At 52.3% G+C, this 23,894-nt stretch overlaps 1 protein-coding gene across 2 annotated transcripts; it reads right to left on the bottom strand.

Annotated features, from left to right (window-relative positions):
* Window positions 1-635: 635 nt before the first annotated feature.
* LBR (lamin B receptor) lies at window positions 636-23,096 on the bottom strand. Of its 2 annotated transcripts, none has more exons than XM_028111488.2 (14): window positions 23,000-23,096; window positions 18,860-19,038; window positions 16,882-17,085; window positions 14,243-14,326; window positions 13,812-14,004; window positions 12,579-12,775; window positions 11,535-11,589; window positions 8,863-9,054; window positions 8,224-8,327; window positions 7,218-7,343; window positions 4,629-4,797; window positions 3,272-3,352; window positions 3,058-3,180; window positions 636-2,714 (listed from the first exon to the last, which is right to left on the bottom strand). In XM_028111488.2, the coding sequence occupies exons 2-14, from the start codon at window positions 19,022-19,024 to the stop codon at window positions 2,554-2,556; spliced, it is 1,854 nt and encodes a 617-aa protein (XP_027967289.1). In that variant the 5' UTR covers window positions 19,025-19,038; window positions 23,000-23,096; the 3' UTR covers window positions 636-2,553. The 2 variants fall into 2 exon arrangements, with proteins under 2 accessions (XP_027967289.1, XP_027967290.1); XM_028111489.2 differs by lacking the exon at window positions 23,000-23,096 and adding an exon at window positions 21,710-22,029.
* Window positions 23,097-23,894: the final 798 nt, after the last annotated feature.

Here is a 23,894-nt window from a genome sequence, read left to right as displayed (position 1 = left end):
AAGAAGGGGTCCTGGGACATCACCAGCACTCATCCCACTGGAACCCCAAATCCCAATCGGGCAGCAGGTTGGGTCACTATCAATATGCGCTTCTGCCGGCAGGATCTTTGCTACCGAGCACGGTGTGGCACACACATTGGAACCGTGATCCTCAGGCCGCCATGTCCCATGGGGTGTCGGCAACGGCTCGATCCGGGCGGAAGCTGGGGCTCAGTGCGACGAGTCTCGCCCTGGCTCACTCTGCCTGGAGTGTGACCCAAAGCCACATCTGTGGCTGCCTTCCGTCAACAGAGGGCGTGCAGGCAAAAAGCCCCGGGCACATGCACAGATGACCATGTCCCTGTGGTGGGCGGGCAGTGCGGGGCCCACACCCACACCCAGATCCATGAGAGCCTCAAACTAAATGGTAACATCTTACTTTGGTGTCATCTACACACTTGTCTTGAAGGTAACCATCCCAAAACCACGTAAGCTAGTTACATGCAGCAGTGTTAAAAACAATGAGCCTAGTCCCTGTCGGTTAGAAATGAAGAAAATGCTCAAGTAGCTTCCAGAATTAGACACGATTTGCTAACAGTCCGTGAGCTCTGGAGCCGGGGCCCTTCCTGCCCGCAGTCCAGGAGTAGAGGCCAAGGGGAACGGACACACAAACACCTCACAGACGTGCACGGTCTTCCCACCATCCTTAGATGCTTGTGGGGCTCAGACAGGCTCGGAGAGTAGGACCGACCATGAGGGTTTGGATCGTTTCTCTATTTTCTCAAACAAGGACGAAATAGATGGCTCTTCGGCGAGCCTCAATGCCAAGAGCCGTGGGCCCAGGTCGCCTTTTGGACGCCCCCCAGCCCCGGCCCAAGAGGGTGGCGGTGGTCACCTCCAGGCTCCTGTGTCACAGGTGGGGCAAAGAGCCTCTCAGGTGCAAAGGACAACACCTTTTTTATTTCCAACTTTATTTCCAACTTAAAACTTCATCATAAAACACTTGTCAAATGTGTCAAAAACAAAATGAACAACAAATTATAGCTGAGATCAGAAACGGCAACACTATGCTGGCAAAGGCTCTTCTCTCATTCCTGGAGAGAGAAGGAAATGTCCTCCTTCCTGCCCCACAGCTTCCTTGGTCAGTCGAGCACGGAGCACGTGGGGACGCGCTTTCCAACACCGGAGAAAAGCAGAATCAAAAAGCTGCCTGCTTCCATTAGTACGAAGAAAACACAGACAACTCCCCCAAAACAAGGTTTCAAGAGCAAACCGACGTCAGGATCACACTGACGGAGCCCGGCCCCACCGCCCCACGGCCGTACAGCACGGGCGTGCACCCAAGTGTCTCGTATGTAAAATGCATCCTTAAAAACCCAAACATACACACTATATTCATTAGATTCCCCTCTAAGATAGTGAGAACAATTTAACTTTGAACACAAAATTTTAGTGAATTTGCTACTGTTCCGTTCTAGGACAATTAATAATAAGACTCCATCAACTAGCATTTAATAACCACAGCTACCCTACACACAAGAAGTAAACTACAGGAGGGAAGTGCTTTTGAACTTTTGTTTTAGATGAACGCCTCCTTCAGGGAGCAGTGTTCTGTGACTCTGAGGGAGGACAAAACACAGTATGAACGGCGCGACCTCAACAGTAGCAAAGCCACAGCTTTATTTAAAAAAAAAAAAATACAAAAATATCAGCCTGAAATGGCAAGTCTTCAAACACCAATCTGTGTAAAAATGTTTAAATAGTGATGTTACTGCAAAAATATATATTCTATTTTTTTCTATTGGCAACAGTTTATAAAGGCAAATGAACGGCTGCGGTTGAGGTAGCAAAGCCAACCAAATTCACAAACTTTGGATTAAGAAAAATACCCTATGTTTTAACAGCATCTTTATACAACATTAAATGAATACTAATTGTTTTGCAATTTTTAATTGACATGTATTACTTTATAAAACTTAATTTAAAATACTGCAAATGTTTTTGTTAAAAAGATACTTAGTTCCTGACTATGTCACATTCAAAATACTGTACAGAAAAATCTGAAGTCCCCATATATTACATGAAAGCTATGTATTTACATTTTCAAATGCAGTTCTAGAAGCTGAGGGTAAGCGAACTGCTCCTAACACTCCCCCTTCATCCGTGGCTGCTAACGAGCTCTCCCCCCACTCTTCACAGAATGCAGTTAATGCAGGACCGGGGTCTACGCTCAAATCACTTAACTAGTAAATGATTTAATTCCAAAGGAAATGGATGAAAATTCTCTTCTCTGAATATAACGAAACATAAATGTGCTTCGAAGGTCACAGTTGGTTTCATGTAAGAAACACCACCGACAAAAACAATCACAATTTGAAAAGTCACCAAAACCCAGACACCCATGGTATTAAGAATGGATCCTTTCTCATTAGAAAGCAAATTCTAACACCTTTACCTGTTTCCTTCTGTTAATTGTTGTGATTTAGTAACAATAAACGTGGCAAGGTGAAGAGGCCACTCGGTCCCGCAGTCCTGACCAGAGAAGTAAGACGCCATCCGGGCCCCAGTGAAGGGCTAGTAGACGTAGGGGATGATGCGATAGGGCACGCGTCGGCGGTACTGCTCCCAGGCCCGGCCATACTTCGTCCGGCACTGGCGCTCATCACGCGCCTCGCGGTGAAGCAGCAGCAAGGCAAAGTAGATCACGTAGAAATAGGGCAGAATGTGCTTAAAACCTGCGGAGCGGCAGCGGACGCATGAGGTATCTTCACGATCCCGACACTGTCTTCCCTGCTTTTCCTCCCAGTCCTCCCAAGTGAAGGCGAGATTGTTCCCTTTTTCCCGGGACGGGGAAGCCCCCCACCCCCGGCACGTGGCAGAAGGTGGCATCTGCGGGACAGGCTCTGCAGGGCACAGGGACAGCCACGCCCTCCCACACCGAGTCCTCGAATCCATGCTAACTTTGCTCCCCCAGACTCGGCTCAGAAAGCAAGTGATCAGGTGCAGCTGCAGGTAGGGGAGCACCCGGCCCATCCCCCTTCCCAGGGCCCCGCGACGGCCCCCCTGGACAGTGCTCACCACAGGGGAGGGACCACGCCAGAGCCATGATGAGATCACCCAAGTAATTGGGGTGACGAACGAAGCCCCACCATCCAGAAACTAGAAGATTTTTTCCGGTTGAAGTATGGATGGTTTTTAAATCTAAATAAAAATACATTTATAATGATCTCTACACAAATAGACACACAAAATCTTTGTGCTGGAGATAACATAAATATAAACCAATACTTACGTGCAAGCTTTGGATCACTGGGATTTTTCCGGAATGCATTTTTCTGAGAATTTGCACATCGGAAGATTACGTATCCACAAACTGTAATTTTTTAAAACTTGCACGTTAACAATTTATATCGATATAATCAAATATTTAAAAACATTTGTAATGTCACTTAGAAATGATTTCTATGCTCTGAGGAAGTTTCCAAAGGACAGGAATACTCTGAGAGGTTCTGAACTGTTCTTAACTCAATCTCAGAATGTCAAAAGAGAACGATCCTGAAAGTTCACCATCCACCAGGGGAATGCAAAACCAATCAATACGGTCACATCCATAAATACAACCGGTTACAGTCCGGGCTGTAATTCCATCAAGGCTGGTGTCCAGCAGAATCAAGAACACGGGGCAAGTCCTCTGGTGCCGTAGCACCTACGGGCCAGAACACGGACGCTGCAGGACTCAAAATCAATCAAACTGCAGCTTGGACCTGGTACCAGGATGACCTGCACAGAAATACCCGCCAAGTCCCACCAAAGAGCCTACAAGCTGGTTGGTTTATTTCAGGCCTCAAATGTCTCATCGGCCTTGACATATCACTACCTGTTAACCACCATCTCATCCAGCCTCCACACAGCGCTGGGCACAGGGCGCTCACCCGTAAACTAGGCGCACACTGCCCTGAGTGAGCCCGGGCATGGTGAGCATGGATAACCAAACCAATGATGAAACTAAATCTTAACCAACGTCTGGAATTTCTTCTGCCATGGATACTAGTTAGCGTAGGAAAACTCACTATTATCATATGAAGCTCCTGCTGATTTTCCCACCCTACCTCGGGTGCAGGCATTTAACAGTGTCCTAGGAGAAGAGCCGCACTGACGCTAGTCCACACCCACCCATGATGCCCCTTGGCTCCCACCAAGCTGCACTCCCCACCCCCCCAACCCTTCCCCACCCACTCACAACTGAGATCAAACACCCTATCCTCCAGTGAGTCTACACTGACTGATGTTCCCCAGAGACGTTCTCTCCACCTTCAACACAACCTTCCTTGGGCTGTAAGTCCCCTGCTAGAGCGCCAGGCCTCACACATGTCTGACAGCAGGCGGGCCTAGCACAGCAGGACCAACCTTCCTGCTTTCTGGGGTGCCCAGCAGAAAAAGCAGGCCCTGCAAAGGAAAAACCACTGAAGGATGAAGCATCCGTGCTCTCTGCAAGCGCAAGAATCTTTTTGTTTCTCACCCATCACAAACTACTTCAAACCTAAGCTAGTTACGGCCATTTAAAAGGGCGTGTCAGAACGTGTAGCTGCCGGAGCACGAGCGACTCCGTACACAGTACTGAACATGCAGAGGCTGAAATCAGTACTCACGTTTCAGAGCAATAATCAGAGAGGCCATAGGCCAGGACACTTCATTGGGATGGCTGACGAGATAAAAGGCTTGAAAGCTGTAGATGAAGGGAACCCACACTAAGTCTCCAAAAGCCAGCATGAATCCAAACCCATCATGGGTGATGTCCATGGTCGTCAACAATGCTTCCTGCGAGGAAAGAGCCGGACAAGCCATTTTTAAAGACCTTCAGGGGATGAAAGCTTCTATGTTTCAGGTATACAAGTAAAGTACTGGTTTCTAGTCCAATTCATACAGAGCTATTGCGGGGGGGGGGGTCTGGTTCCCAGGCACGTGTCCCCCACCAGGTCACTCCGCCACCTCCATCTCTGGTCACCATACCCACTCACTCGACAATGTGGGAATAACACATCTCGGAAAGGCCACTGTGCCTCCTGCCTCTGCCCGGGGCACCCTTCTCTGACCTCAGCCTACGGCTCCCCAGCCACCGAGCCACCTTCCTTGATCCCCCCCACCCCCCCGACCAGACCAAGTGCTGCTCAAAGCCACACCTGCTCGCAGGCTAAAGTGAGTGTCCCGAACGGGCCCCCACCACTCTCCACACCGGGCCACAGGAGGAAAGGCAGGGGCCCCGTGTGTCACCTCGTCCCCCCAGCACACCGCTCGCCTGCTCTGCAGTAAGTGTTCTCCGGGTTTGCCCGAGAGCTTGCCTCTGCGCCCGTTGCCCGTGTGCCCATCTACCTTCCGATCGCTATCTGGCTTTTCACGTCTGCCTTCCACGTGGGCCGCCTGGCCACACAAGCAGACGCGCCCTCTGTGGGTCCAGATACGTGCAGGCCAGACTCCGGATACAGAGCCGCCACTGGGGTCAGAACTCAGGAGGCCCTGAGATTCCCAGACCACGGAAGAATGGCAAGTGCGTGCTCTGGGGAAGGATCACTGGCCCAGGTTAGAGAAACAAAGCGGTCCCTCCAAAGAATGTTCTCCACCAGAAAGGCCACAGCACACGACAACGGGAGTCAGCCGCTCTCCAGAGTGCCCACTGCTGTGCACACAGGCTCTCAGCCCGCCGGGTGATTCCTGGGTGCACCGCTGACCACAGGGATGGGGGGACGAGCGCCGCCGGGAGCAGGCGTAGGGAGGGGGTCCCCGGGGCAGCCCCGCAGAGAGGCCGGGGAACGCTCACTTGTGTTTCATCACTCTTCTCGGTTCCTTCGGGTACCCCGACCCAGTGAGGCGGTGGCTCAGCCTCCGCCCAGCGCCCAGCAGCAGCCAGAGACTGAAGGCGGCCGTGCCCCGAAGACTGCAGGGCTGATGACGCACAGGGACGGCCTCCACCCGACCACGCCCCCACGCCCCTTCCCCACATTCGACAGCAGACGTGGCCACACGTGCGGAACCTGTGAATTTCCAGCCACGTCAACAGGGACCACCACCGCGGGTCAGAAAGCTGGGAGGAGGAGAAATTAGAAAGAACTACTAATCACCAACAAGCTACCAGAAAGAAAGTGAAAAAAGCCTCTGAGATGATGAAGCAACAGGGAAGCCTCGTCCGCCTTAGGCGACCATCCACCGCCTCTGAGGGGCCACTCGTCACCCGACAGCAAGAGGCCACGCCCACACGACCAGGCACGCTTCTGGGATGGGGGTTTTCTTCCAAAAGCACATGGCCGCGGGATCTCAATGAAGAGCCGTGAGCTTGTAGCTGAGGCTCCTTGGCCTCCAGAGGCCCTAGCGCTCCCAAAGCCAAGGCAGATCACTGGAAGACAAGCACCGGGCTTTCCAAGTCACTCTGATGGTGCTCTCGGCGGCCGGCCTGGCCACGTACCCCACAGCCCGCGGGAGCCACCTCCGACTCCAGACGCCAACAGACCGGCGCGCGAACTGGCCCTGCAACAGGATCACGTCAGCTGCCAATTGTTTTTAAAACTGAGAGAAAACTCACCGTGAAATCTGGAGGCACAGATTACAAAGACACCAGGAAACTGATAACCTGGGTATAAAAAGGCCTGAGGAATACATTATTTTCAAGGGGAATCTCGTCAGTTGAGATGAAGAGTCTCCAAGGAGCAGAAAACACTGACCACTTCTCAGCCTAAGGAAAGCCTCGGGTTAGGAACCTGGCCTGACTTAAACCGGTTTCCTCCATTACCGGGACTTCTGACTTTCTATCCATCCGGCCAGAGCTATCTGTATTTTCAAACACCAACAATAACCGCCACCCCCCGAGTATGTAAAACTAGCCATCTCTTGATAATCCACAAAGCACTATCCTAATTCAATGATGATCTATCCATCTTTCATTTGATACAGTAATTAGGAAACTGAGATTTATTTATGAATCCATCACACCCACAGATCTCAAATACTTCGCACCAAGGGGCACTTGACACACACAGAGAAGCACCAGCAAATTCCCACACACTTCCCGTGCGTTAGCGCTCACCGTGTCCACTCCAGGGGCCGCGGAGACGCACACACCCAGTCCTCACCAGCCTGGGAGGGGTGCACTCCCAACCCTGCGCGGGAGGCCGAGGCTCCCAGTGGTCAGGCAGGCCACTTGCCCGCACTCCAAGCCCCGACTCTCAAGGCCTCCTAGAATGAATTACCTCGTTCCAGAGAGCATCCACCACGTACAAGAGCTGGAAACTGTTAACCAAAATCATCGCCAAGGATGGAGCAGCTCGATCCTGTAGCTTCATCTCAGCCAAAAGCATCACCAAGTTCACAACCACCTAAAAGAAAAGGGGTGAGCACCATCTCAGAGTGTCTCCCCAGGCCCTTTGCCACCACGGGGGAGACGGTCACCTCACAGCCAGGAAAGCCACAGCGTCCACCTGACCACGCAGCGACCTGCAGGGCCGAGACGCCAACACCACGAACCCAGGTGTGACGGCCCAGGAAGGACACGCAGTCACCTCCGTGGGACACTTGTCAAAAATGCATCACTCACACCAATCATGACAAGACAGTGGGACCCCTACGTGGTATGTGACCAGCACACTGCAAGTGGCCAGGTCACACGAGCCAGGGAAAGACTCCAGGAGACAAAGCGGAGTCACAACCACGTGCCCTGGAGGCCTGTCCAGTGAGGGTCCTGGGACAGAAAAAGGCTAACAGTGGAAAAAAGAGGGGAAACTCAATAGGTCTGTGGAATTAGCTGATAATGGGTAATCCGCTGGCCCCGAGGCTCCACGGCTGTGCCCCATGTTCACGCAGGGGACGAGCAAGGTGCCGAAGGGAATCCCGACTCTGTTTTTGCAACGCCCCGACAGGTCTAAAATTAGGTCAAACTTGGTTTTGCTTTCTTTTTAAAGACGACAAGCATACATTTTTTCTTACGTGAATTTACCTACACTATGCGTTCCTGCTATAATCAAAATAAAACAAACCCTTAATGTTTCATGCCTGTAACAAGGGCATCTTAACCCTGTGGAGTCTATCTGCAGGCACAAAATACTTCAAATACAGATTTGTGGAAAGTTATAATTATTCCTAAAAACAGATAAAACTATTCCTAAAAACCCACAGTTTCCTTGAAATGATCTACAGTTTTTTCTAAATGCAAGACTACTGTGTACTCCAGAATTGAAATTTAAAGAGAAGACAACATACCCATCCGATCAATCCAGGGCGCAATTCACAAAAGTATTTGAGATCAAAAGTACCAATCCGAGGATTAAGTTCACGGCCAATGAAGAAATCATAGATGGCATTTCCTGGGAGGAGAAAGTTCTTACACAAATAGTACAGCAATTGGGAGGTTTACAAAGAGCACTGCTGTCTGCCATCTGGGGTCCCAGGCCAGCCCATCCAGGTGTGGCAGGGGGCAGCGCAGGCGGGTGCGCTAGGGAGGACGGCCATGAGGACCCGTCTGGAAGCAGCGAGGCCTCGAGGGCCAGAGCCCGTGATTTTAAGGGAACCAGAGGTTTTTTAGTGATCTCCATGACTTGGCTTCGTCTTTTTAAGGATGTGTACTTCTTGAGACCAAAGGAAAAAATCATCCTAAACTGTGATGCTGATGTTAATAAAACATTGGTGACTATACGTTAAGTCACGACAACAAAAGGTCTTACTTGTCATCCCGTGACTGGAAAAGGAAGAGAATCGACTAGGAAAGGAGGAAGGAAATATCGAACATATGTTTTCCCTTTAAATGTATTTTCCTTTACATGTTTTCTCCACGCCATTCTTCCTTCCTTCCCCGGGGGGCCCAGAGCGGCGACCGGGGGTGGGGAGCGGGGCGCTGCTCACCGGAGCTGGCAGGGGCCAGGGCAGCCGGGGGCGCCCCCGCAGCACGCACGGCCAGGTAGGCGCTGAGGGCCACAGCGAAGGCGAAGGCAGCCAGCACCAGCTGCAGGAAGTGCTCGTGCACGAAGAGCAGCGGCACACCCCAGAACATGGCTGCCCCGACGGCCACAGCCGTCAGCAGGAGAGCGTAGAACCCTAAAAACAGCACAACACAGAAACGTTAATGCAGCCGTCGCGAGATGTACGTTGTGACACAGTGCCCAGCATCCACTCGCCAGGCTCACTAGCATCAGGACTCGGGCTTGGCGCGCACGGCAGGTAACCTTCCAGACAGAGCCCAGCACTCACTCGGCTTTTCCCATACTCTAACATACTTAAACTATTCTTGTGCACTACGAACAGTCATTATGCGCTTCTAATTAAGAGAAAGCTGAACATGCACAGAAATTCACTATTAAAAAGGTGAGAAGGGGGCGCTTGGGTGGCTCAGTTGGTTAAGCGTCTGCCTTCAGCTCAGGTCATGATCCCAGGGTCCTGGGCTCGAGCCCCACATCGGGCTCCCTGCTCCGCAGGGCGTCTGCTCAAGACTCTCACTCTCCCTCTCCCTCTGCTCCTCCCCCCAACTCTCTCTTTAAAATAAATAAATCTTTTAAAAATAAATCTTAAAAAAAATTGTTTTTACTTGAAAATACCTGATTGATAATGGTTTCAGAAGATCCCAGTTATATTCTCCCCCTAGAATACAGATCTCAGGACCCTGCCCTCAGAGGAGAGGAGAGGCCCCCAGGGAACCCTGGCCCAGCTGGCCCTGCTCGGCTCACTACCCGAGCGGCAGGCTCTGAGGACCGCCTGCCTTGTCTCTGAGCTAAAGAAACAGCTTTTGCTTCCAGGAGCTAAGTGCCTACAAGAGCAGTATTCTGATTCAGTCAGCAAGTTACATTTGGACAAACCACCAAACACAGAGTAGAGGTAGCCGTTATTTACCTACGAATTCTAAAATCACAGGTCTTGTAAAGCAAAATGGTCACCGCGGTTTATTATTTAAGTCCACATCCTCCACATACCAGGTTTAGTCCAAAGACTAACTTTTAGGTATTTTAACTTTAACTTTCTAAAACATTCATTTAACTCTCATAAAACTGATGAATATTAAAGGCCAAGGATAGCAGATAAAGCAGCTTCCTGCCCTGTAGCCCGTGTGCACTGCAAATCATCATTCGGAGTGTCTGGGGCGCTCCTCGGCTTTACGGGGCTGAAATCTCACACCGAGAAATCTAAGGCTGGAACCCGGCCACCGGATGGGGAAGCCGGAGAGAGAAGGGTGGAGCAGCTGATCCAGCCGCCACCCAGGCGCCGCGTGCAGTCCGAAGGGACTGAAAACATGACCGCCTCGAGAAGAAGGAAATGAGTGCCCAGGGAGCCCCACGAACACAAGGGTCAACAGGCCCGAAGGCAACAATAAGCCCCCGCCCACCTCTCCCCAGACTGGGCCCTGCTGCAGTGCGCACACGGTTCAGGCACCGAGCGCGGCTCCACGTTCTACACACCTCAAGTATCTCTGCCTGCCCTTCTAGAACCCAGCAGAATGATTCCAGACAGAGCAGGCACTGACAAGTCACAGGAAGAAGTACGCCAAGTGAGAAAGGTAACCGGGAATAGGATTCACAGGGCCAAGAATGAAAACTTACGATGGAATTCCTCCCCAGGGCGTCTACTCACTCTTGTTGCTGAGGGACAACCACACGGTGCACAGAGCTCCTGAGAGCACGTCAGCTGCACGGCATCCGGTCTTCGCGCGCATCCTCCGACGCAGCGCACCCACCGCGGGGGCCCTCCCACATCCCACCCCGCTGCTCAGAGTCAGAGAGCACCTCCTGAAGGCCAGTCACCCTCCCGGCACCAAGGGGCCCAGGGGAACACAACCAAGTCCCCCAGGCCCTGGTTGTCACAGCCGCTACAGAGGAAAACAAACAGGAGAAAGGACAGAAGGGATGAGCACCAGCTGACGGACGAAGTGTGGGATCACTACATTGTTCACCTGAAACTCACATGACGCTATGTTCACTATACTGGAATTAAGATAAAAATAAGAACTAAAACAAGGGGCGCCTGGGTGGCTCAGTCGGTGAGGCGTCTGCCTTTGGCTCAGGTCATGATCCCAGGGTCCCGGGATCGAATCCCCGTATCACTGTGCTCCCTGCTCAATGGGGAGCCGGCTTCTCCCTCTCCCTCTGCTCCCACCCGCCAACTCATGCTCTCGCTCACTCTCACTCTCTCAAATTAATAAAATCTTTTAAAAATAATAATTAAAAGATAAAATATAAAAAAGGAGAGAAAGTAACCCGAGGGCGTCCCTGAGCAGAGCGGTGACAGGGATGCCACCAGACACTCGGGGGCACAGTGTCCCAGCAGGAGACTGCAGATGCAGCCCAGAGACGCCCAGAGGCCTGTGGCCGTGGCTCCCGGAGCAGCATGGGACTTCTGGGCCTGGCCGTGCCCGGGGCCCCGGTGATAAAATACACAGACAAGTCCGATCGATTAGCCGTGGAGCCCACAGGCAAGAATGCGCGCTAGTCCCACCAGCGGCCAGTGGCTCGGACACGTGCAGGAGCACAGCACTCATGGGCTCTGGGCAATCATCAGACTCAAGCTTAAGGAAAAAGAAAAAAAATCACCATTCAATCTATATTTGAGTCTTCTTCCATCAGTAAGAGGCATGCCTTCCACAACCTTAACAGAAAAAAAAAAGGTCTTTTTAGTTTAAAGCTTTAAAAAGCCCAACACTCTAGCAACCTCTACATTTTAAACTTCGACATCTTTCTGTAGCACAGGCAGCGACAGGTTGTGAACGCTGACAGGCTGGTGCACACAGACCCCTCGGAGAAACTGCTCGGCCAAGGCTGCCCGACCGCCCCTGCCTGGAAACCGCCACCACCTTGTCCGCCTCCAGCTCCCACGTCTGCAGGGACAGAGCACAAGCCCATCGGCCCCACACTGAGCCCGGCTACCCTGGCCCACCTGCCGCGTGCGGACTCATCCCACAGACTCCCGTGCTCTTCTCATTACATAACACACACACGCGCATGCTCACTCAGCCGTTCCGTGGATTCTCCGTCTCCAGGAGGCGGTCAGCACTTCCGGGTCAGGGGCACTCGTCTGTTCATCTGCAGTCCACCCCCACCCCCCCCCCCACACACACACACACTCTCTCTCTCTCTCAAGAAACACACAGCTCCATCGGGATGAGTGAAAATAAAAAGTCCACCTGCCCAATGGCAGCCACATCCTACCCCCCAAAACGACTATTCAGAAATGCTGCAATTCATAGGAGATAGGAAGCACTAACACGGTGTCATCTGTCTTGGGCCAGACTCCTCTTCCCTTTCACTGGCTACGAAAGGGGACCCAGGAGAAAGGTGAGGCCTAGTGGAGATCACAGCCTTAGCAGAACCCCACATGCTAATTTCCAATGACCCCTGTAGGATCCTTATCTAACAACTGTGCTGGGCCGTAGTCTGTAAATGCACGGAAATAGACACGTACGTGTATATCTGTAAAATCTTTCACCATAGAAACTGCATTTCTTATTGAAAGTCATCTAGTTTGAAGTAGACTTATCTAAGTTAATCTCAATGTGTGTTTTTACTGTAGAGCTTTACCCTAAAAATGCCTGACTGGGGGGGGTGGCAAGACATTGCGCCCTCACAATGGAAACTTACCTTCCCGACTGGCAGTAAGTAGAACAGAGCCTGAAGCAAAAACCAGAGGAGGTAGACCCCAAACATTCTGGTTTCCCACAAATCAGACAAAGCTGGCAAAGGAGGCGGGAAATTCAGAAGACTGGGCTCTTCCTGTTCACACATCAACAGCAAGAGGAAGAGGAAGGCGGGCAGGCCAAGCATGATGAGAAGCACACCTGCAAACGATCAGTGACCATTCAAGCCTCAAATTTCAGTCTGGTTTATCTAGTGCTTTCACTTGTTCAAGGCAGAGCTGAAGGCTGGCTAACCATCTGACCAACTGCTAAGGTGCCATCATCAGCTCCTCACCTCTACCCGTCTGGCCAGTGGGCGAGCGCCTGTGGGCCCGGAGACAGCAAATCAGCTGAGGTCCAGCACCGGACAGCTGAACTCAGCCTCACAGACCAGGCTCTAATACATTTAAAATCCAACCACCACGGCAGCAGACGTGGAGATTCCAGCAAACTAGAGATCGGAACATCTAAAACTTATCAGCCTAATGGTAAAAAAGCGAACAAACTATCCCTAAGTTTCTAGCAATTAGGACGGGATCCGGTTCACAGAGTGCGCATGCAAACACAGTGATGCTGGACACCACCTCTTGCCACCTGACCAGCCCAGTTACAACTTACAAAACACAAGGCAATTAAGCCAGGGGTATTTTTCTTTTACTAGTATTTTCTTGTACATGAAATTTCATCACTTTCAAATTACTACCCACTTCAGAACACTAAGCCTTTGAACACTTCAGATCTTGGATGCTCACAGCCAACCTGTCAGGCAGGTCTGGCAGATACCCTGACCCCATTCCGTGGACATGGCCTCCGCCCACAGGCATGGCTGCACTCGGGCTCCGCCCCCTCGGGCCTCAGTAGTCCGTTTTCCCGTCCCTAATTGTTCACCGTCCTCTGCATACACCTCCCACACCAACCTTCCCTTTACCTTCTGCATTTCTTTGTTCGAAACCTACTAACAGATTGCTGGAAGTTTTAAGTGTAGCCACACGGGCAACCCTCTCCACTCTAGGACGATCCTCAAAACTGCTCCCACGGCAGGACTTTCTGCCTGGAAGGCTCCTCCCCAGGCTCCCGCCCAGCTCAGGCCCGACCTGCTTCACACTCCTTCAGAGGACGGCCTTTCCTTCCCGCCACCACTCCCCCGCACGTTCACCGCCACCGCCCTCCCCACGCTAAGCCCGGCGCTGCCGCCTACCAGGGACTCCGCCAAACTCCAGGCCCTTGGTCTGCGTGGCTGGCCCTTCAGAGGTTTTCAATAATGTAGACCCTTTTGTTGCAACAATGTTTTCTTCTTTAGAATCTGTGTCTTTTAATTTGATCTCTCTTCTTGGCCAAAGGCCATACTGTGTAGATATGTAACTACTTTCTTCCGACAAATGGAATTTTTCCTAATTAAAAAATAGAAAATAGAAATGTTTACGGTCAATAATTATCATTGATGCTACCACATTAACTGATTCAGCATCTTAATATAATAATATAATAATCTGTTAAATTAAATTCAGTCTTGATTTAAGGACACAATCTTAGATCGTAAGAGAACACTATGGTGTTCAGTGTGACTCTTGAGGGACAGTCACATTTACAAAAAGGACAAGTGCCAGAGACAAAAAGGGCGCCCCATACCTCAGTGTTTCTGTGAGGCAGGCCATCCCTCTCTGTGCGCTCAGGCTCCCCGTTGTATCTGCTGATGCTATTCCCAAACGGCTTCTAAGGTGAGGAATACAAACCATTGTAAACATAAGAATCGTACCTTATTAAAAAGACTATGGTGGCAGAAATTTCCTATTACAAAATCAAGCAATAAAACAAACCAAAGATTCTCACAGCTTCAATTCTAAGGGATTTCAGCATACTTTTGTTCGAAAGGAAAAGGTATAAAATTGATTAGAATTTCCCAGTCTTGTAAAGACTGGATTTTGCAGTATAGAGCTCTACACGAGATCTTTCATCTTTTAAACATAATTAGACTGAGTGCTACAATGTCATTGTTCAATGGCAGATACTCTAATGTTAGAGAAAGTAAAAATTGGTCAATTAGTTCACTGAGTGGTTAAAAGGGTGGGAGGGGAGACATTCACTGCCCCAAATTAGCCACCAAGGGGAAATTAAGACATGGTGGGTACTTAGGGAGTGCCGCCAGTGACCTGCTGCCCGGTTTCTATGGAGCCCTGAGCCCCCTCTGCCTGTGTCCCTCTCCTCACACTCTTCAGACAGTGGAGGGAACTTCTCATCGGACTGAAGCAGGGAAGTGTGTGAGCTTGCAAAAGATTTTTCAGGCAATGCATGGCTGAAATCTGTCACTTTGCTCCTTTCTGCATCACTGACAAATGAGAACACTAATAAACCAAGAGGAAAGCAAGTTAAAAATGTCCTGGGGAGGCCCACCGGCAAAGGGCCGTGTGAGATAGTGTCAAGTTCTAGCTCAGAGCAGTCAAACTGAGCGGTGCAAAACAGTCCACATACACTGAAATCTGCCAAGGCACCAGCGAGCTACTCAGCAGCACATGGAGCTACGGAAGAACCATGCCCTCGGGGCGCCTGGCTGAGATCAGTCTTTAAGCTTCTGCCTGTGGCTCAGGACGTGATCCCGGAGCCCTGAGATCGAGCCCCGCGTCCGGCCCCCTGCTCCGCGGGAAGCCTGCTTCTCCCTCCCCCACTCCCCCTGCTTGTGTTCCCTCTCTCGCTATGTCTCTATTTATTATAAATAAATAAAATCTTTAAAAAAAAAAATACCACACTCTCCGTGCTTCCAACGTCCGCCATATAATCTGTAGCAACCCTGTGACCCCCTGCCACAGCTGGTTGACCAGCCCCAAACCGTGCTGACTGCAAAGTGACAGGATGCGAACACAGGGAGGCGAGTTACTGCAAAAGGTCACGATCGGGCAGCCATGTGACCATCAAAGCTACACGCAGCACTGTGGGGCCCTTCCCATGCCACACAGCATCCTCAATTCCAGGGTGCAGACACAGTGGCCCAGGGCTCTGCTGGAGGAACACAGCCAGTCTGTGGCTCTTGGGTCACCAGGACTGCAAGAAGGTCACACTGTAAACACAGAACGGGCACCAGATGCTAAAAATGAAAAAGTGACAGAAAGCAGTACAAAGCACCTGCTCCTTAACCTGAGTCCGCTGACTGGGCCTCAGAGCCGCCAACAGACGGAATGGTCAAGCTCACCAGCAATCACCAAAGGCAAGGGAAAGCGGTGAGCTGACAGTCTTTGGCAATCAAATCGACCAAAAAAATTATTATTATAATTCTCAGAATGAGAAAATGGGCATTCACACACTATGGATATTGGCAGAAACCTTCTTGAGGCAATCTGGCCACGTGCGCTCAAGCCTTGAATCTGCTCAACCGTCCAAGCTGGCCATTCCACTTCTTACTAAGCACTGATCTTCGGGAAGTATCAGATGTTGTATAAGAATATTTGTTTACTAGACATGAAAAAAGCTAAATACCTATCATTAATAAGAGAGCGGATGTGAACAATCACATCACATTTGTACAGCTTACGGTACAGCCAAACAGTTCCATACAGCAAACGATGTACAAAAATATAGCGCGGTTTATTCCTAATGTTTTAAAATTTAAAAATCTGACTATAAAACAGTGTGTACCTAAATCTAGTTTTTTAGGATTATTAAAAATCTGTGTGCATTTTATCCAGTAAAGAGATAATATAAGTGAACAGAATAAAAGATCACCTTCATTCAATTCTTTTTCTTCAAACTCATTTCCACGTGGCCTACCACCTAAGATATCCTTGTACACGGGCCTACAGGTTCTGGCCACCGACCTTTCCAAGCTTCAACTCAGGAAGTAATTCCATTAAAGTTATCATCTTGGAATAGGGCAAGTGATCAAGTATAATGATGCCAAGAAACCAAGGGTGTGTTTTTGTAACACATAGTTATGTTTCCTTATTTTATACATGAACTTCTATAAACTATAAAACTTTTTCAGTTCAACCTACAATCTACATCTATATGAAATTTAAACACTGCCTTTTTTAAAGCCATGATATTTAACAGCACTCTTGTAACTTGGCATTCTTTTTCACTGGCATTTAAAAATATTATACTTCCTATTCTTCCATTGGTTTCCGTAACCTTCCAAAGTCAGCACCTCCGACGCGATGCTTCCCTGACCCTTCACTATGACTCACTACGGTCTGAGTAAACATGCCCACGAAGGGGAAGGCGGTTTGACCGAGCCCAGGACCAGGGTAAGGGCCTCCTGCGAGCCCCAACACACTCACCAACACCAGCGGAGTCAGCTTCACTTCCAGTACTTCCTTCCTCATTTCCTTAATGTCAGCCGGGTGCGAAGCAGAGGCAGATCGGCGGGAACTTCTAGGTGGTCGACCGGGGGATCGGGAGCGCGACCTTGACCTACTCCCTCGGCGTCTGGAGGGAGAACTGGAAGTTGAGCCACTTTTCCTTTGTCTAAAGGAAGTTAAAGGCTAGAGGGGGACAAGAAGACACAGAGCTTTAGCACGACACGGACCTGAACGAGAAGTGGGCGCCGAGGCATGCCCGGTACCATCGACTCGGCGACCTCCCCGGGCACTGGGGCAGCCGGGGGCTTGGTGACCTCCCTGGGCATCGGGGCAGCCGGGGGCTCGGCGACCTCCCTGGGCACCAGGGCAGCCGGGGGCCCGCTGCACCAGGCCAACCGGACGCTGCAGCAGTGGCCCACCTCCCACAGGACACGTGCGGCCCTTCCACTCCTGACTCTTCTCAGAAGGTACTGCCCCAGAATGGGTGCGTCCAAGCCAACTAGCCGTGCACTTTGCCAACAGCACCCCCAAGAGCAGCTGCCAGACACCGAGTCAAACCAAGATGAGGGGACAAGCGAACCACATACGGTAACAAGAAACTGAGTCCCGCAGGTGCTCTCTCAACATCTGGAAAGCGGGGCACAAGGCTGGGTTACTTATGAGCAACATCTCGCTCTGCCCTCTTCTCTCCCACCTGATTCTGTGTGGCTCAGGAGCTGAGAATGGCTTTACATTTTGTAAATGATTGCAAACAAAAACAAAAGAAACATGAAAATTTTTGACACATGGGAATTACTTGAAATTCTCATTTCAGTGTCCATAAAGTTTTATTGGAACACAGCCATGTCCACTCACTTCCAGACTGCCTTGAGCTGCCCTCGCACTGCAGAAACTGTATGGCCCATAACGCCTACAATATTCACTATCTGCCCCTTTGTTCAAAAGCTTTGCCAACCTCAGGCGAGAGTACTTAAACTGTGGTTCAGAGGCTATGGGTTCAAGAACTGTTTCTTACTGATCTACAACAAAAAATGAAATTGAGGGGCACCTGGGTGGCTCAGATGGTTAAGCGTCTGCCTTCGGCTCAGGTCATGATCCCAGCGTCCTGGGATCGAGTCCCGCATCGGGCTCCCTGCTCCTTGGGAGCCTGCTTCTCCCTCTGCCTCTCTCTCTCTCTCTCTCATGAATAAATAAAAATCTTAAAAAATAAATAAATAAAAAAGAATTGTAAAAAAAAAAAAATGAAATTGAGACTAGACATGTAGAAATCCTCACAGCATTTCGACATAGCAATTTTATGCCTGTTGAATCTAACACTACAAAGTTAGGGCTTTTACTGCGTGCATTTCTTCCAAGTGTCTAGTAAGTCATTTATGGTATTTTACGTAAGCACTTCTACACCATGGCCCAGATCATTTAAAGCCCGGGCCCCCACCACAGAGGCTGAGAAGCCCTGGGCCAGACCTACCTCTAGTTAATGTCATTCTCCTGATGAAATCCTCAGTGGTCAGGACAAAGCCCAAACCTCTCTGGTTCTGCTCCCGTTAACCCTCGGCTGGCCCGTGCCCACCGCGCACTTGGCCCTCCCTGTCTGCCACCCCCCCGCCAAGCCTCTGGCCAGAGCCGTGAACCTCCATCCCCCGAGTTTTCCCCATTTGGCCTCAGCACCCACCCGCATGTCCTCTGCAAGCCCTCCCTGAGACCCAGCACCACCCACCAAACTTCCCTCCCCGAAGGCATGACATCAGGGACATGAACACAGAAGGAGGTCTTCTCCCAGAACTGGGAGCCTCGGGAACCAGGACACCGTGCTGTACACGTGCCTCCCCACCCCAAAGCCGAAGTGCGGCCCCACCACTCCACACAGAGCCAGAACTGACCACTCTACACCTAGAAACACAACACTAGCTATTTCCCTGCCTATAAACAGACTCTGGCAAAGCAAAGGAGCACTTACCTTGATATCATTCTCCTTCAGTTCAAGTTCAGTGCCATCTTTGTACTTGACGGTGTAGAGCTGGGAGTCGCTATCATGACTCAGAATTTCGACTTCATAGTAAAGCGAACTTCCAGGCCACCGACCTCTTACCACCTCCCCGTCAGCGAATTTCCTACTGGGCATTTTGAAAAATCAGCCTAAACAGTTTAAAAGAAAAAGCAAGGAGTCATTGCATGTGTCTTTTTTCAGAGACTGAACACTAAAATACAACTTTCCAAAGTGTTTAACTGGCAGAGATTTTAGGACCAGAAAGGCCTTTGGGGGGGTGGGGGGAGGGGGAATATCCAATCCCTTAGTCCAAAAGTGAAAACAAAGTATAAAGATGTTAACCAGTTTTTCCAAGGACATAAAAATAGCAGGAAATGGCAGAGTAGGGACGCACAGAGGCTGTTCTTTCTGCTAGGGCATATCTCATCTGCAGTCACTTTACCCAGGATGATCTCACCACTGTGGTACCTGCCGGTGACACGAAGATGCAGCAGGACAGAAAGGCACCAAGTGGTTTGCACTCTGCAAAATGCTATCACCCGAGTGACCAGATTTCTTGCTATTCAACAAGGCAGTCACAAAGGACCCACTTCCTGATTTATAAATCCACATACAGGGCACCTGGCTGGCTTGGCCAGTACAGCATGTGACTCTTCGTCTCTGGGTCAGGAGTTCAAGCCCCACACTGGGTGTAGAGCTCACTTTAGAAAGACAGGTAAATTTGCATATAGTCTTACAAAGGCTTTAAAAATGTATTTAATTTTTAACACATTACCTCTTTTAAAAACAAACTCTAAGAAACAGCCATCTGGGAAAATCAAGGATGTGTAATTTACATTACTATGACCCACCAACAAGAAGAAAAATAATTCCAAACCCATACAAATAGCAAATTTGGGGTGCTTTCATCAAGTTTTCAAGTCTTAAAGCTAAAATCCCAAATGCACACCAGGCAAGTCCGCCAACCACACGTGGGCCTTCGTCCTAGCGGCCCTCTCAGGCCCGCAGCAGGCATCCACCCTCAGTTACAGCGTTCTTTCCCACATGGCCCCAGAGCTGCGCTTCAATGGCACTCCAAGAAACCACACGCAGCCCGCAGGAATGACCGCTTACGGGAGGCCTGCTGGCCCCCCTTCTTCAATTATCGACTGGTGCTGGGTGCTTCCAGCTCTCAGGCAGCAAGCTTTCCCCGTCCACCGAGTGGCAGAGTCCCACTGCTACGTGACAAAACCGGGCGCCTCCCGCCTTCTGCACTAGCTGCTCAACAAGCTGGGGGCCTCGTCTAAGAAGAGAAATGCTCCCCAAATCACCTTGCTCCGGCCACCTGCTAGATGGTCCGGGCCCGTAAGCATGCCTCCTCACCCCGCTGCCGTCAAGACCCAATTGTACAACGCCATGTGGGCAGCCCAGCAGCCCTCTGGAGTTAGGAAAAGACAAAGCGGCATTACCTCACCCCTCCGAGGGGAGACCTTTCATAAGCACATTTCTTCACTGTTAACTGCCTGAGAAAAGACTTCACAAACTTCACTTGTTTAGAAAGATAGGAGCTGGGCTGGGAGATGAAAGCAAACCCAGCCACTTATCCAGTGATTAGAGGGTGTCAGCCCATCACATGTGAGCGGAGAGGGCGCTCTCTGCCCGTACCCACCTGAGATAGCATCGCGGGCTAATGAAGGAGTGTGGGCTAGGACAAGGGGGAGAGGAGCCAGAAGCTTCAGGGTGAAGTCACACCTGGCTGAGGCGGCACCTGAGGGGCACTTGGCAAGCAGGGGGCAGTGGACCCCTGGAGCCATGGAGGAGGGGGACAAAAAGGAAGGTGACAACAGCAAACCTTGCCCGTTTCAACATTCAGGTGCAAAAGCCTCCAAATACTAAGAGGAAGGAAATCTGCCACTCTTCTCTCTTCTCTCGTGCCCCTCCTTCTCCCGATACCCCCTAAAATCAGACCACTGTTACTGGTACTGATGCTCTGAGGCTGGTCAACCAGGTTTGAAAGAAGACCACTGTATCTTGCTACACGAAGATGCCATCAAGTTTCAAACAACAACTCTTCAAAGACTGGAAAAAATGATTTTTTAAAAAGCCCCTGGAGCAGATACTGCACCTTGCTGAACATTTGCTTACTGCCATCTTTCTGTTACCCAATTAAATGTTTTGGGTTACATAAATTAAAATACGTGATGGATATCTGTTAGGTCACTAAGCTTTTTTTTTTTTTTTTTGGACAGCCACATGCAGAAGAATGAAACTGGACCATTTCCTTACACCACACACAAAAATAGACTCCAAATGGTTCAAAGACCTCAATGTGAGACAGGAGTCCATCCAAATCCTAAAGGAGAACACAGGCAGCCACCTCTTCGACCTCAGCTGCAGCACCTTTTTCCTAGAAACATCGCCGAAGGCAAGGGAAGCAAGGGCAAAAATGAACTATTGGGATTTCATCAAGATAAAAAGCTTTTGCACAGCAAAAGAAACAGTCCACAAAACCAAAAGACAACCGACAGAATGGGAGAAGATATCTGCAAATGACATCAGATAAAGCTAAGCTTAATTTTTAAAAAAAGACAACTGAGCATCGGGACTTCATAGCGCTGCTTCAGACGGCGGCTGAGGAAGAAAGCCCAAGCCGGCCTCTCCTAAGGAGACCGCTGTGGTACCCACAAATGTTCCAGAAGATGAAACCACAGCATTAGGCTCCCCTCCACTCTGCCCAAGCTCCTCCCACACTTGTGACCGCGGCCACCCTCCAACAGAATCTCCCGCGGGAGCGAATGGGCCGGGATGGGGCACACGGGCCCCACTGCCACAGGCACCCACCTGATGACGTCCTGCCCCACACGGAAAGGCCTCCCTGAGGGTGGAAAGGAAAAGCTTGTTTACTGAATACCAGCACGCCTCTTCCTGTGAGGCCACCTGCCTGCTAACTTGCTGTCAGTACTGGGATCCTCACACATTTGGGCTCCGCTGTGTTACTCTTTATCAACACCACAGAATGCTGCCCATCAGAGAGCACGGTGTTCCAAGTGCCTTTGGTCATCTTTCCCTCACTTTTCCAAACCAGTCCAGATACAGCAGAGAAAGGGAAGCTCAAAGGAAGCCGGACCGCTCCCCTTGCACACCTGGGCCCAGGGCCTGAGGCCAGCTCTGCAAACGCCCGGCCTTGCCCCCCGCCCCGCCCCGGCGGCAGGATGCCGCAGGATGCCGCGGAAGCAGCACCGCCCAGGCCGGCCCGGGCAGACCGCCCGACCGCCTGAGTAATCCCGAGGCGCCAAGGTAAGGTCCACTCCCTGCAGCTCGCTCTTGGCCCTCCTCCGCAGACAGCTCCCGCACGCCAGCTCGAGCTGCGGGTGCTCGGTCCACACCGGGCCCCGCTCCGGCCCCGCAGCGCCCGGCCTCCCCGCCACAGCTGCGGCCACGAGGGGCGGGCACCGGCACACGCGTGCACGCGGCGCGGGGCCGGTGCGGCAGGTGCTGCAGGTGAGCGCGGCCTCGGGGGCCCTCGCGCGGCCGGGGGGGGGGGGTCCCGGAGCGCCCCGCCGTTGGGAGCAGTCCTCCCGGGCCAGGCCCTCCGCGCCCAGCCCTTAGAAGTGCCCTTTGAGGCCGCGGGCCGGTGTCACGACGAGAACTTTTTTAAAAGCCTTAAAACGGTGAAAACACAGGCTCGAGCGGGCACAGCCCGCTTCACCATCCGCTTTCAGAGCGTGGAAGCCCGGGGCCCGGTGACAGCGAGGGCGGTCGGCAGCCGCGCCCTGTCCCCGTCAGCGCATCCCCTCCCCGCGTCCCCCCGAGCCCCCCGTCCCGCCCGCCGGCACCCCGCATCCCCGCATCCCCGCTCCCCGCGTCCCCGTCAACGCATCCCGCGTCCCTCCGCATCCCCGTCCCCGCCGCGGCCGCACGCAGGGGCCCGAGTCCCCCCACCGCCGCCCTCCCGGCCGACACCGCCGCCGCGCGCCCAAAATGGAGGGAGGCGCCGGCGATTTCCACCTCGGCTACACTTCCGCCGCGGCCCGGCCGACCCCCTGCAGAGGCAGCCGAGGCCGCGCGTCCCCGGCTCCCCCGCCCCCCGGAGGCCGCGCCGCGCCGGGCGGCGGACACGGGGACGCTCACCTGCGCCGGGCTCCGGCGGGACGCGAACGGCTCCCGGACAGTCGCCGAGCAGCACCCGGCGGCGGCTCCGCGCGCACGACGCCGCCCGTCGCGCCCGCGTCCGCGCCCGCGCCCCCGCGCTCGAGCGCGCGCCGCGCCCCGCCCCCGCCCCCGCCCCGCCCCCCATCGAGGCCTCCCGGGGTTCCCATTGGTCCCTCGGTCTTTTGAATCGTCCCCGGCGACGCCGATTGGTCGTGCGCGTGGCGCGTCCGCCCCGCCCGGCCGGTCCGCGGGGCGGCGGGGCGGCGGGGCGGTGCCGCACGGTCAGCCCCGCGGCTGCGTTATCGCGGCCGCTCAGGCGCCGCGCCCTCGTCCCGCCACTGCGCTCCCGGGCTCGCTCGGCGAGGCGCCGCGCACTTCGGGCCACCGCTGGCCTGGCCAAAGAGATAATAAAGAGCTGCAAACGCTCGGTTCGCGCGGTGATGAGTCCGGACCAACTGTCCGGGGCCGCAGGTGCTTCCTGCGAAGACGCTGGCCGAGCTCTCCCAACCGCGCGGGGCCTGCCGCCGCCTGGGCACCTGGCTCCTCTGTCCTGAAGGCGGCGGGACCGGGCCTGGGCCGCGGGCGGGGGCGCGGGGATGCGGGTCCTGGCCGGAGGCGCCAAACAGTACCCAGTAATGTGCGGCCGGGGACCGAGAACTCTTGCCCTGCGCGCTGAGCTACCATCCGCATCCCAGGAGTCTGGTGCTAATTGGCCTCCAAAGTGCCCATCATTACATTAACTCTGAATCTGGTATGGATCTTAAACCTCTTTTTTCTCCGAGTTATCATTATTGGTTAGTTGGTTTCCTTCCTTTGAGGTTGAGAGTTTAAAGAAGTCCATTGAAGTTCCCCATTTTGCAATGTGGTCTTCAGG

The sequence above is a fragment of the Eumetopias jubatus genome, unplaced genomic scaffold (assembly GCF_037043125.1).
Source record: "Eumetopias jubatus isolate StellerSeaLion01/CBP00866 unplaced genomic scaffold, mEumJub1_p1.0 scaffold_12, whole genome shotgun sequence".
In the NCBI taxonomy this organism is placed as follows: domain Eukaryota; kingdom Metazoa; phylum Chordata; class Mammalia; order Carnivora; family Otariidae; genus Eumetopias; species Eumetopias jubatus.
Note: the sequence above shows the minus strand (reverse complement) of the source record. Positions and strands in the feature narration are given on the sequence as shown.

Bases quoted from the DNA above. Each gene is read 5' to 3' on its own strand.
- LBR (XM_028111488.2), bottom strand. From the start codon at position 19,024: ATGCCCAGTAGGAAATTCGCTGACGGGGAGGTGGTAAGAGGTCGGTGG. The intron at 17,086-18,859 runs GTAAGTGCTCCT...GTCCCCCTCTAG, and splicing joins TGAAGGAGAATGATATCAAG to CCTTTAACTTCCTTTAGACA. The intron at 12,776-13,811 runs GTAGGCGGCAGC...GATCGTTTGCAG, and splicing joins GGAGTTTGGCGGAGTCCCTG to GTGTGCTTCTCATCATGCTT.